Here is a 13,652-nt window from a genome sequence, read left to right as displayed (position 1 = left end):
AAATGTTTATAGTTTAAATAAGATTGAAGTTTTTTTTTTTATTTCAGGCAAATTGATGCACTTTAAATCTTTTCTGTTACAGACAAAAAAACAAAACAATGTTAATAAAGTTAGTATTTGATGCAAGTTGATCTGTATTTCTTTAATATTATAAAAAATACAATGTTCTGCAGAGGTGTACTGACACCAATTTTATAGACAAATTATACTATATACTTTAGAGTCGTGGTAGAAAGTGGGGGGTGGGGGTGGGGTGGATTTAGTGCCATGACACCCACCCATAGTATCCAGTGTTAGCAGGAACGTAGTAGTGCTCTGAACGAGTACGTTTACAAGTCGCTTTGTGAAGAAATTCGGACAGAACCGCGTCTGATTTCAGACGTAACTTTGGCTTTGTACACATTAGCTTAGCCTATTAGCTTAGCCCACAGATCCCTCTCATAGCAGCTCAGCTTGAAGCATATCACAGAGATTTGTCCAATCATAATTTTAAGTGTGTATCTCGTACTAATATGATGGAGCCAACATCTGGATAACTCTGACTTAGTGTCGTTGTTTGGCTTAGAGACACAAAGGAAAATGTTTCTGTGGGGTTTTTCTCTTGTTGTTATGGCAACCATTTGATTTACATTGTTCTGAAACTGTAGACCAACGGAACAACGTGCGGCATATCCTGACCAAAATGGCGGCTCTCCATAGTTTATGCCCCAAAGAATAAAATTGTTCTAAAAAGTGTTAAAAAAGTGTTTAAAGTGTTTTTTTTCTTTCTTTTTTTTAAAGCTGCACATATTTTGTTTACAGTACATTAAAATTTTTTTTTGTAATATATATTTTCACTACAGGTACTCTTTAAGTGCAAAAATCCTCAAATGATGCTTTTGGGAAAAGCTCGAGGAAATGAACGATTCAATAAGAAGTGCATGAATCAAAGTAAAGGGTTAACTTGGACCAATGCCTTAAGTTTCTGTGTGTTGAAGTTTAAGAAACCCACGACACTGTGAGAACATGCAAAGTGGGAAGTGTTTTTAATGTTATGGCTAGATGTACACATGTATCTGAGTGTGTGTGTGTTCCTCACCATGGTCGCTGGGTTTCCCCACCTGGTTGGGTCTCTTGTTTCCATGGACGGCTTGTCGCATAACTTCAGGGAATGGTAGGAAAAGGAGAGCACATGTCAGCGTAAAACTCACAACAGACAAGACAGGCGTTCAGGGCCCGAGGGACAAAACTGGGAGAACAAGTGTTATTGGTTAAGAGTGCGATGATGGTGATGGTGATGATGATGATGAAAGGGAGCACCGATGAAAGAGTGGCGGTCTGCTGGAATCATGGAAGTACGGATACAAGCACAGAGACAACAATAGAAAGCAGGCGGGAGGGATTTTAGAGAAGTTCAGGAGGTTAGATCCAAAGTTTGCTACAAATAAAGTCTTTCTGCTTTATAGACAATGAGAATTTTCTGTTTACAAGATGTGACTCTACTCTCACTTTCAAGAAGGAATGTACAAGACAAATGGGTGCGTGAACATAATTGAACTTGAAATACTTTATAAAATGCAATAAATAGACCAAAATACTGTGAAAAGTCTGTCAGTCCTTACTTCATCTTCATCTACTACATCTAACAACAATAAAGTGACACAGTGGTACCTCCATATCTGTAACTTTATCTGACTTAGGACAGTGAAACTTTGTGTCTCGAAAAGGTTGGAAATTATGCCAAATGAGCAGATGGGACATCAAACACCTGATTGGACCGTTTGGAATGAGTTTTCCTGAGATCTGTTTTATCGATTTGTGTGGCCATACCAGCCTGTTATTGCCTAGATCTCTGAAGCTACGCAGGTCTGGGCCTGGTTAGTAGCTGGATAGGAGACCACTGAGAATTCCAGGTGCCACAGTGGGGTGGCAGTCACCCCAGTGGTATCTGTCATTGTGTCCCACATTGCCTAGTATGAATGTAGTATGTGAGTGAGTGTTGGTGGTGGTCGGAGGGGCCAATGGCGTATTATGGCAGCCTCGCTTCCGTCAGTCTGTCCCAGGGCAGCTGTGGCTACAATAGTAGCTTACCACCACTAAGTGTGGAGGGAAAGAATAATGCCTTAACTCTGTAAAGCGCTTTGAGTGTCTATGATTAAGTGCTTTACAAAATCCGATGCGTTATTATCATTATCACACCTAAGATAAAACTAACCTAATTTCCTATTAGTTGGTGAACAATCAAATGTTTGTGAATTCTAATTCACAACTTTGGTAACTTTACTAAAACCTCTCGATTAAAACCCACAAAAGGTCACAGGCATCATTGATCAGAGTTTTAAGACTGTACACATCCTGAAAATCAAGAACAATAGAATTTTTTCCCTTCTGCTGATGATGAAGCCCAGAAATTCCCATCTTTTGAAATAAAATTCATGTGGAGAAACCAAAAATATTTTTTAGATTAATGACTTGGTGCTGGAACCAAGACATCATCCGGGAGCGTTTGCCCAACAGATGCTGGATTGGATTAGATTTGGTGAATTTGGCTTCCAAGTCCAAACATCTGGAGCCCAATTTTGACAATGGACAATACTGATGTTTAAGGTGTGGCCAGATTCAGATTTCACTGGAAGCTTTTCAGTTTGCTTTTCCCCGGTGTGTTTTGGTTTCGGTTGCTTGATCACATCTTTGGCTGTGTTCAAAATGGCATACTCTGTACTATGCACTACACACTCATTGTCTACATACTGTCTACTATTTACTATTAGTATGGTTAGGAGGATTAGGATGATGGGCGTTCCCACGGAAGTATACTTCAGAGTTTCCCAAGATGCATTTGGAACCTACAATGACAAGAGCCTCCATTAATTCTCCACCTTTGAAAGTTCTCAATTTTTCAAGTGAGAAAGTGATCAAGTAGAGTATCAATATGTGCTTATTTGATCCTTAAAACTCGCAGAAACACATTTCATGCCGACATTTCGGAGATTTTGGGAGACCCTTTATTGTGCTACTGACAAAACTTTCGGTTAACTTCAAAACAAGAGCTGTATTTACAAGTTAAAAAGTGATGGAAAACAGGAAAAGGTGCTTTTGTTTTGAAAAGGAGATGTTTGACTTCTAGTTTGAAGCCGGTCCCTGGACAATTTCATGTTATGTCATGTTAAGCTCCCAATGCATCATGGGGCGGTTGAGTATGACTAGTGTACCCACCGTGCAAAATTCAATAAAATCCCGATATAGTATACATCTGGGTATTTCTCGCATACTCAATCTTTCCATACTATGTAATGTGAACGCACTACATACTAACTTTGATGTCAGACTTAGTTATGACTAGTACGTTAGTTTATAACATTTACAACGCAGCCCTTATTATCCTCCAAATCTGTAGAAAATGTTCATCTGTAACTTTAGCGATACTTTTGTCCAATGAAAGAGTCGCATCTTGCTATTCAACAAACAATCAATGATCAACATTGATCAACATACGGAAAGGGCAATGAAATGATATAAATCTAAATGTTGGTTTCTCTAACTACAACTATGTGGTATCCCTTTGAAGGTAAGATAATCCACAGTAATGTACCAACAATGTGCTCATTAGAAACTAAAGTGTAAGGGTTAATGTGTCTTTCTTCTTGGGAAAACAATAAAGAAACCAAAATTGTCCAAAATTGGAGAGAAAATGGAAAGATCTCTGATTTGACATGAGATTTCCTCTCTCGGTTTCTCTGAGATAAACCAGTTAAAAAACAGTGATTGATTTCCAGTGCGACCACTCCTCTCAACATTTGTCATGTCATATCTTGGAGATACATGAGTCATCGTTCTGTTGACACGATGCAGTAATTGTCAGAGCTTGGAGGCCAAAGAATATTTATCTTGGAGTGCTCTCCTTATTCTCCTTCTCCCTGTGCTTTGGACAAATCAGTGATCTATGGCTTTTACAAAATCAAGACAAACTGAAGACACATTTGCCAGCAGGTCGCTCTGATTACCATGGCCAGGTTCTTTAATGGCAAACACGTGTTTACATGGGGAGTCCAAAGGAAGGGGGGGCGCTCGCTCCTTTAAATGCCAGTGTGGGATGTATGAAGAGCTCAGGGGACAAAGGTTACACTGAGCAAGGCAGTAGAACCACAACAGAAGGTGATGAGATATGGTGGGAGGAAGTAAAGATCAACAATATCTCAATGTATCTTTACAGCTCTTCGTAAATAAATGTCTACTCAAGTTTCTTACTCTTTACAGGTGAAATTTTAAAGCTGTCATAAGCTGCTCTGAGGTTTTATTTAAAATATTTGTTCCCAAGGTGAAAACATGTCAGGAAATGTAAGATTTCAGATGTTCTGGTTCCTTTTCATGGAAAACTAAAAACTCTGATCACTGTTGGGAAGTTTAAACACGGATGTTGCCATTGCGACTGCTTTTTGAAATCTATTGTTCCTGTTTTACTTTAACGTTCTTGAAACTCTTGCAGTGCTTTCCATAGTCTCTCTTAATAATGATCATTTTCATTGGATCGGGTTGTAGCTGTTTTTGGTTTGACGTGCTGCGCTGGTCTGTGTCAAATAACTTTATTGTCAAGACTTAAGGGCATAAGGTTGATTTTAGACCAGGCGATTCCTGGATTCGGCTCAAATCTGCGGAGAAAGACTAATAATTGTCACGCCTTGGTTTGTTTTTAGACTCCAAACTTACGGGAAAATGGCGTCCGTTACAAGAGCTGCTGTATATCAAACAAGTGAATTCTCAATGATTCATTGACCAGACTTTCTTCTCTTCAGCGAGTCATAGACCTTTATTAACTGTTTATTAGCAGTTTTATTTCTTTGTGGGACTCCATGGCTACAATTCACAGGCTTAATATGTTAAAAACCTTGTTTTTCAGTTGGGTTTTTACATACGCTGCTCCTCATCATTGCTCCACGTTAGCATTTGAGTTGTTTTTCTTTTGTTTTACGGTCGTTCCTTACTTTAATCATGATTTAGCTTATCTGTGAGGCCGGTATTAGCAAAATAATGTAACACTGGTACAAATCAATATTGGGTTTTCTGCTAATAACCAAAATCTGATAAAATATTACAATCTAAAACATCTGGCAGAATATGTTGGTATCAGTTGATATCGGAGTTGGAAATTAAGTGATGGACAATATCAGCACATCAAATATCAATATTTTATATCAGACATCCCTCGTCTGAGATTTATGGTTGGTGGATTAGCATTTTTCTGCCGGATTTTACACTTTAACTTTAGTGTCATAGGCTAAACATTGATCGTTTTTTGGGAAAGTTCTAAGTTCTGGTGGACAGACGCTGTGGTGTAAATTGGTCTTTTGGGTTCTCCAGTTATCTAAAGTGGTTCTTGGTTCATGGTTTGCCTGTTCTTTTCTTTTTTTGACATCATATACCTGGAGCCCATGGAGCCAGCAGGCCTTTAGCTCTGATCCTCACTGGGATTTTGTCCTTAGTAAAGGGATTTTTTGCCTCTTTACACATTCCAATTCATACTCCAGTGGAATCTGTGTAGCTTTCCCTTAAAACTCATTGAAATCAATCAATTTAGGTGATGTGTGATGCCTTTAACTGAATTGAACTGAAGGTTTTGTGCAGCTCTGTGCGTGGGTTAGCAGGATTGCAGAGCAAACAAACACTCTGTAGAGTTGCTTCCAGAGAGCCTCTCGGCTCCTTGAAGACCTCTGAAACTGTCCAAGTTTCCAGAAATAACACACACCAGCTGCGACATGGGACTGAAGCGTGACCCCTCCGCTCAACTCCAAACAAGCAGGAGTGTGCGGAGCGTCTCTCTTAATACGTGTGGTCTAGACGTGGTTTGTGTTTCTACTTGAGATGGATTCACTTATTGCAATTAACCGAGCCGGCCAAGCAGGATGGAAACAATATGAGGGACCAAAAAAAGCAGGAGAGGCAGAACTCTAAGCTCCGAATAATTCAAAGTGGCTGATTTAAGATCCATATGTTCTGTAGACTAAATAAGCTTCAGTCTCAGTCAGGTAGAAGCTGTCCGACCACACAGACGAGGACTGGATTACAGGGTGTGTGAAGCACAGGACAGTGACTGAACAAGGTGAAGGACACTGACAACCATTCTTGTCTTTACCGGGATTGTCTTTGGACCGCATCATAGATTTACGGTGCGCATTGCCCCTATGATGAGCCCCACCGATGGCTGGAGGGAGAGAAAGGTCAGTTATCAGACTAAGTAACACACAAACATCAACACAAAAATGAAGGACTGTTGGGTTGTACTCCAGGAAGGTTCATCTACACATATCCAAATTGTTGTTCATTCATTCAACAATTTGGATGAATGAGATGGAGTCATGCTTTAGGGCTGCTGGTCAGATGCGGACACAGGGTTTATTTGGTCAAAGTGTTTTGGAGAACAGGTCGGTCTGAGATTCGGAGGTAAACAAGCTTTCAGTGTGTGTGCCTCAGTGAATATGCGGCTGTTTAGTTCTCTCAGTTATGTATGTTGCTGATAGCGGTAGCCATAACATAGCAGAGTCTCCACAGGCAGAGACCTTTGTGAATACTAACAGTGTACGATGGTATCTGGCCTGTTTATGGCAGTCTGACCAGAACTGGCCAGAAGTGAGTTCTGTAGTTACATATCACAAATGGTGATAACATCTGAGGTTTATTTAATGCAGTCTGATCTTGGATCCATACACACCGTACAGCAATGAAAGTGGGAAATACGCTCAGGATGTGCTGTCGATTTCATCCAAATCTTTATGTACGTCTCAAACTATCTTAGTTAAATGCACCATTTGGACTCAGATTTCTTTGTTTCATTTCTAACTCGATGACTTGAAGCAGTCGTGGCCAAAGAAGTGAAATTTGTCGCCTGAAGGACGCATGTTTAAATCTACTGTGGGCCCTTGAGCAAGGCGCATAACCTCAGGTGTTTGAGAACAAATTACTTTTATATTAGCTCAGTCTCATGGGGATTGTGAAACTGTCACGAAAATGAGTTAATGTAATTTTTTGTGCATGGCAAGACAATTTCCTCATATTTTTCTTGGTACTGCTAAGTTGGCAGTAGACGTTTTCGTGCTGCATGACACAATTTATTTTTAAGCTGCGCAGCACAAATTTGAGTCGAGCTGCTTGGAACAAATTGCAAACCCATGTATGTCAATGGGATTTATCACCCTAACCTTAACGCTGAATACATTTTTTTTTAAAAAAGTTGTACTTGCACAAAAACACTTCTAATTGATATACTCTTGTCCAGCAGCAATTCATTTGCGTGAGTGTTTCATTTTGCTGTGAAATTGTTGGGAATTATATCAAACTCCAACATGCAAACTAAATGTATCTCTGAGTACCAGTAAAGTTACAGAAAACCTTTCCAAAGTAGCAATGTCCCGATACAATAATAGTATTGGTATTGTGTCAGATACAGAGGTTTGCACTCGTACACGTGAACAATGCCTCGTTATTACAGTCTGATACTGCGGATGTAATTTTAAGCCTTGACAAATTGCATATTATCTTTCCTAGTGTTGTATTTCCATCACTAGTTACTCTTATCAGTACTCTGTATTGGTAAGTAAGTATAAAACCTGGTGGTTCCTGATCTTTAGTTCCAGGTCCAGCCCATGTGGAATATTCGGACTGATGTTAATCTCCATCCTGTTCTGTTATTCTTTCCATTCATTCCAACCAGATGGTGTCCACTTCTGTGTATGGATTTGATGGAGGTTTCCTCCTGCTCAAAGGAAGATTTGTGCTCTCCTTCATCTCCTATGCCTGCTCATGTGGAAGAGTTGGCTTTATCAATAGGATATAACTTTAGAAATGATTTGATAATTGCCATGAGATGACTGTGTTGTATATATTGGCAACATGTAGACTGGTCTCTCTCTCTCTCTCTCTCATTGCTTCTATTGACAGTCACCTCCATGCTAATGATGTATTGCTGTGCTGTTACTCTAAGTTGTTAAGATGTTACAGGGTTGAGGATGGAAACAGTGCTTGGCTCTCTGACAGACAGGGGATTTTTATGTTAAAAATTGTAAATGGACTTGATTCATACTGCATCGTTTCAGCAATCTTTAAGTTTTATATCATCAGCAACACTCACAGCTGTTCAACAAGGTGATTATCCAACATTAGGATCATCATAGAAGTCTTTAAATCGGAGCTAAAACTTTCGGTGAGAAGATTATCCATCAAGAGACACGGTTGTCCGATATGTGAAGGTTTTATGGTGGCTTCGCCTGGATTTGTATTATAAAGTGGCAGGGAGGTGGAGAACAAGAAACTACTTTGTCTAAGAAATACTAATGGGAAATAAATTAAACGAGGAGGAGAAACACCATAATTTCCCATAACTAACAACTAGTATTACCTTAAGCATATAATTTAGGCTTAAATTAGTGTAAAATTAGGCTTCATTGCCTTGGGATTGTGAACAGGATAATCAGGTAGGAAATATTAACATTTTGGCCTTTTTGAGTATGCATCTTCAATATCGACCATTGAACAAACATCTCTTTTTTTGATGCATAAATGCATACTGCAAATGAATAAAAAATATTTTCATGGCATTCCCAGTTACTGCTGATACATGTGGACAAACGCTAAGATTGTAAATAGAAAATGTGAGATGTTTCCATCACTCTTTGCAGTGTCTGTGATTTGTGTCAACTGTGGTGTATCCTTGCCAGGAGCATATCTGAATCACATGGATGAACACCATACACATGTGCATTGGAGAGTGAAAGCAATGGAAGAGAGAAAGTTATTTCCTGGAGCTGCAGAAAGCCATAGAATAACTTGAGGTAGCTGTTTGGGAAAAAGAAGGAAAAGGAGTAAGGAAATGGGGCTCGTTTACCGCCAGTTGTGCTGGAGCTGCGAGGTGAGGGGGCTGTCTTGGATGGAGAGAATGAACCGACACCATGGTTAGTGGAGGGTAGAGGGGGCCGGGGGCGAGACAGGGTGAAGTTTCTTCCTCCTGTAGGAGCTGATGAGCTAATAGGAGAACGAGGGCCTCCAGAAACTGACGGATTGAGGATTCTGGAGCCTAGATGAGGAAAAGAGGCAGTGGGATGTTAGTGATGCTCGACTCCCGACACTGTTACCTTGATGGAGTGAACTGGAGACAGGATGTGGAAGAGCAGAAAGAGATGAGATGGAGGAAGGAATGAGAGCTGAGCCTGACGACACACACCAGGACAGGAACACGGACAGGGCGGGGCGTGTTGGGTGCAGAATGGGAAGCAGTGACATCATCTGATGGTTGGAAAGCATGGCATTTGGCGTGGATTGAGGAAAAAAGCAGCGATGGGAATGGGTTACACTTGTCATGGTTTATTACCATGGCCAGGTCTTGATAGAGGTTTGCTCTCTTCTGGTGGACTAGGAGCTGTAGAAGAAAACCTGCTATTCATCTGAATCAGTGATGGAAAGGCAGTGTCGATGGCTTATAGCCAACAGTATTGTTTTTACCCTTGGCCACTGCCTGCCTGGTGGGTCCAGAGGACGTCCTGGTCTCAGGCAGAGAAAGAAGCCCAGGTTCAGGTAGTGGACTAGTCAAAGGTTGTGGTATAGGCAGCAGGTCAGATGTAGCGTTATCCCTGAATGAAGTCTGTGGCTGTTGATCCCTGACTTTAGACTTGCGTGAATTCTTTTTATTCTGAAGTGGTTCCACAGACTGGATTTTAGGCTGAGATAATGACTGGCTGTTGGCCTGGCCATTAACATCAGGTTGATTTCTGGACTTAGTTTTGACAGAAATGACCTTAGGTTTAGGAGTAGGCTGGGCCTGATACTGCAGCTTGGGTGATGTCGTTTGAGAAATAATTGGAAATGCAGTAAATACTACGGGTTTGGTTTGGGTTTCATTCCAAGCTGGTGCCTCCGTGATATTGTTCTTCTGATTTTGAGTTTGTAAATTACGTGGGATTGTTTGTAAGTGGAGGTTTGGCCCTGTGCTCAGAAAGTGTGCTTGTGTTGTGGCTCTAGCTAGAGCTGTTGTGAGCAAATGAGTAGTTGTCGTGGGTGGTGAGTGTGTTTTGTGAGCTGATTGGGAAGTGGTTGGTACTTGTGGTGGAGTCTCGAGGGTTGGCTGGGTTTGGGGCGAAAGTTTAGTTTGGGCTTGTTGGGAAAAGGGAGGGTTTGGTTGGGAATACGTTTCCAGATTTACTGGCGTAGATATCACAGCTGTTGTGGTGGTTGTTGTGTAGTGTTTGGGAGCTAATGAGACCACTGGAACTGGAGAAACAGATCTGGATGGGTGTTCTCCTCCTGGGTTGTGTGAGAAAGAGAAAATAGAACCAACAGAGCTCAGAGTAAAGTAGTTACCAATATGATGATGTGCGAAAGAGGATTAGTGCCAATAGGCAACAAAATGTGGCATTATTACTGAGATTAAAATCAGCATTCTGACATTTTTCTCCTAACACAGACTTTAAATACTTCTGGATAAAAAAACCTTTAGTTCTTGCACATTGACTGAGCCTCAGACAGAACAAGATGTAGAGAAGAAATAGGGGATTCTGTTGATTTTCTACATGGACGATGAGTTTCAGGGTTTCAAGTGCAAAATGACTTTGTTGGAAGAACAGTAGTCTAGTATAAAGTTATATGATTTTAAAACCTGCTCTATTGGACATTGCTTTGGTATAAAAATCTACAAAATCTGCAATTTAATGTTCAAAACTTGTGCTGCCAGCTGTGACAAGCAGTTCAACGCTTTAGGACATTTATTTATGTATTGTTTTCTGACTTTGATATCAGACCTCTCAGAAATTAAATTCAGCATTCTGAAAGAGATATCCCATTTGTCCTACTTCTTCTGTAGCAGAGTTTTAGAATGATGTTGATACATATACATTTAAAGCAATGCTTTCTTTCTTTCTATTTTGGTTATATTTCAGCACCAGTTACGGAAAACTTTCAATCTCGCTGTTCTAATAGAGCAGGTCTAATTTCAAAGGCATGCTGAGCATATGGAGCTATTTAAACTGTAACAGCCGTGTTATTACAGACAGATTCGGCTCCTGTGGTCAGGACGTGTGTGAGTGATGGCCGTCCAAATCCATTGGCTGTGGCTCTAAGAGGCTCTGTCACATGGGGGTTTGTTAGATGCTGATGGATTGCTTGCTGAGGGATCACAACGGGCAGTGCTACAATGGCTGTTCGTCACCAAGTTTACCTTAAACGATGGGAGAATGATTGAGTGGGGGAAAGATGCCAAGATAGGGATAGAGGGATTACAAACAATGTACACCTCTGGTTCTGGAGGGCCACCACAGCCCTGAATCCCCTTGATATTAATTCTCTACTTCAACAGATGTATTTGTACAAAGTACAAAAGGTAAATAATCACAGATTCAGCTATGTTGGAGTAAAAAGAACACCTAAAACAGAGAAATAAGGCCTAGTAACTCTGAAACTTGCAGAACCATTGGCCAAGAACAATAAAACATGTAAAATTCAGAAAAAAGACCAGGGCCAAACCCTTAAGAACAAAACCTAAGACCTCAAAAAGTTAACGGAGACAATAAAACCTTTTAGAAACAAAGACTGAAACTTCTAAAAATGGTAATATCAAGGCCAGGACATTTAAACCATATAAAACTAAAGCCCAAACCCTCTATAACCTGTAGAGCTATGGTCCAAGACCTCTAAAATCTGAAGAAGCAAAGAAAACACCTGCATTTAAAATCAGACCTCAAAAACCATTATGCATTATTCGGGTCAGAGAGCACTTCAACCTGGAGAAATAAGACTAGAGACTTTAAAAAACGTGCAGGACCAGAACCCCTAAACCTTAAAAACTGAAGACCTATACCTCTACAATTTCAGTTAATGGGGTAAGATACCTCTAAAGCCTGCAGAATCAAGACCCAAGGCTATGAAAGCTTGCAATATCAAGGCCTGGGAATTCCAAACCCAACAGAAACAATGCCCGAGATTTTTTAAACTTGCAAAACTCATTCTTGAAACCCTGAAACCTGCAAAACAGACTCAAATCCCTCTACAATCTGCAAAGTCGAGGCCCACCAGAACCAGATTTGAACACATCTAATGCTAAAATTTCTTGAGTTTTTGATGAACGTTGGTCATTTGGAGTCGACTCTCCTATATGTGTGCGTGGATAAAAATTAAAAAAAAGATGCATAATATGGATTCAGGAGGAAACAACAGATCCTGCTGACTCTCCTGTGGGAGAAAGAGAAAACATCTGCTTCATGCACTTTTGACATGCATATTTTACACCATCATCTGCACTGCAATGCCTGCAAAAGCAACAGATTCACACACATGTTTAAGATAATCATGCTCTAACTTCTGAAATAAAAAAAAGAAGGCAAAGGCATTAGAAAAAGACAGAGGGACAAAATTAAGGAAGAAAAAAACTAATTTATAACTCAAACTTAGACCCTTGTGGAAGTTTTTGAACTAAAACTACAAAACGTTGCAATATTTACACTATTTAAAAATTTAAGTCAATGATATAAAAAGGAAAAAATTATTTAAAAAAACATTTTTTTTCAAAATTATAAAAGATTAATTAAAAGGAAAATCATTTGAATCAAAATTTAAATTAAAAAAAGAACAAATACATTTTGAAATAAAAAGATTAGAGTAATTACAGTACATTTTTATTTAAGTGTTTCTATTGAAATATTTTTCACTAAGAATAACAGTTTAAAAATAGCAATAAATAAATAAATAAATAAATAAATAAATAAAAAATAGTTTTTACAACAGAAATTGATCTGTAGACAGTGAACTTAAAGGAAACCATATCCTTGCCATGCATCTGAAACCTCATCACTGAGACTGTCCTCAGTACTGAACACATTCAAAACATGCCACTCTTTATCATGCAACAAAAACTATAGAACACGTTAAAGCAGAGGCTCTCAACTCATGGGTTGGGACCCTAAAGTGAGTCACAGACCCGACTGCAGGGGGCTTTTATTTTGAAAGGGGTTGGTTTCTGCAGTGCCATCGATTCAAATTTCTACATTATCAATGACTCATCTGATCAAGCACAGAATCCTTTGTCCTGTGTTATTCTAAATCGGACATGGGTGGCCCCCAACACAAAAACACAAAACTACTTCAAAAACACACAAAATGAGATTACACAGCCCCAAACGCATACAAAGGAGCAAAAAACACCCGTAATGACAGAAACAGACACAAACAAGAGTAAAAACACACAAAATAACTCCAAAAACCTACAAAGGAAAAACAAAAGCAATGCACAAAATGACAACAAACGTACACTAATGACTAAGAATTTACAAAGAAACAATAAAAACACGCAAAACTACAGCAAAAACAAACAATATGACAACTAAAAGATACAAAACGAGAACAAAAATACACATAACTCCAAAAACACACAAAATAACAGCAGAAGCACTCGAAACAACAGCAAAAATACACAAAATGAGAACAGAGGACACAAAAAATTACATTTTACAACTCTAATTATATACACAGTTGCAAAAGACACACACACAATGACAGAAAATCTGACAAAAAAAAAAAATCAGCAAAATTGCACATATTAATTAAAAAAACATACAAAGGAACAACAAAAACACAAAACTACAACAAAAACAAACGACATGACAACTAAAAGATACAAAACAACAACAACAAAGATACAC

At 39.3% G+C, this 13,652-nt stretch overlaps 1 protein-coding gene across 5 annotated transcripts in view; it reads right to left on the bottom strand.

Annotated features, from left to right (window-relative positions):
- Window positions 1–13,652, bottom strand: part of LOC114454910 (target of Nesh-SH3-like) — a 64,699-nt gene that overhangs the window by 16,878 nt on the left and 34,169 nt on the right. Inside the window, exons 10-14 of one of the 5 annotated variants that reach the window (XM_028435825.1) lie at window positions 9,469–10,266; window positions 9,338–9,385; window positions 8,855–9,043; window positions 6,110–6,178; window positions 1,079–1,141 (exon numbers count right to left, since the gene is read on the bottom strand). In XM_028435825.1, the coding sequence (XP_028291626.1) occupies window positions 1,079–1,141; window positions 6,110–6,178; window positions 8,855–9,043; window positions 9,338–9,385; window positions 9,469–10,266 (1,167 nt within the window). The remainder of the gene's footprint in view (window positions 1–1,078; window positions 1,142–6,109; window positions 6,179–8,854; window positions 9,044–9,337; window positions 9,386–9,468; window positions 10,267–13,652) is intronic. The other 4 variants (XM_028435826.1, XM_028435827.1, XM_028435829.1 and 1 more) reach the window with 4 other exon arrangements.

This window comes from Gouania willdenowi, chromosome 21 (assembly GCF_900634775.1).
Source record: "Gouania willdenowi chromosome 21, fGouWil2.1, whole genome shotgun sequence".
NCBI classification, from domain to species: Eukaryota; Metazoa; Chordata; class Actinopteri; order Blenniiformes; family Gobiesocidae; genus Gouania; species Gouania willdenowi.
Note: the sequence above shows the minus strand (reverse complement) of the source record. Positions and strands in the feature narration are given on the sequence as shown.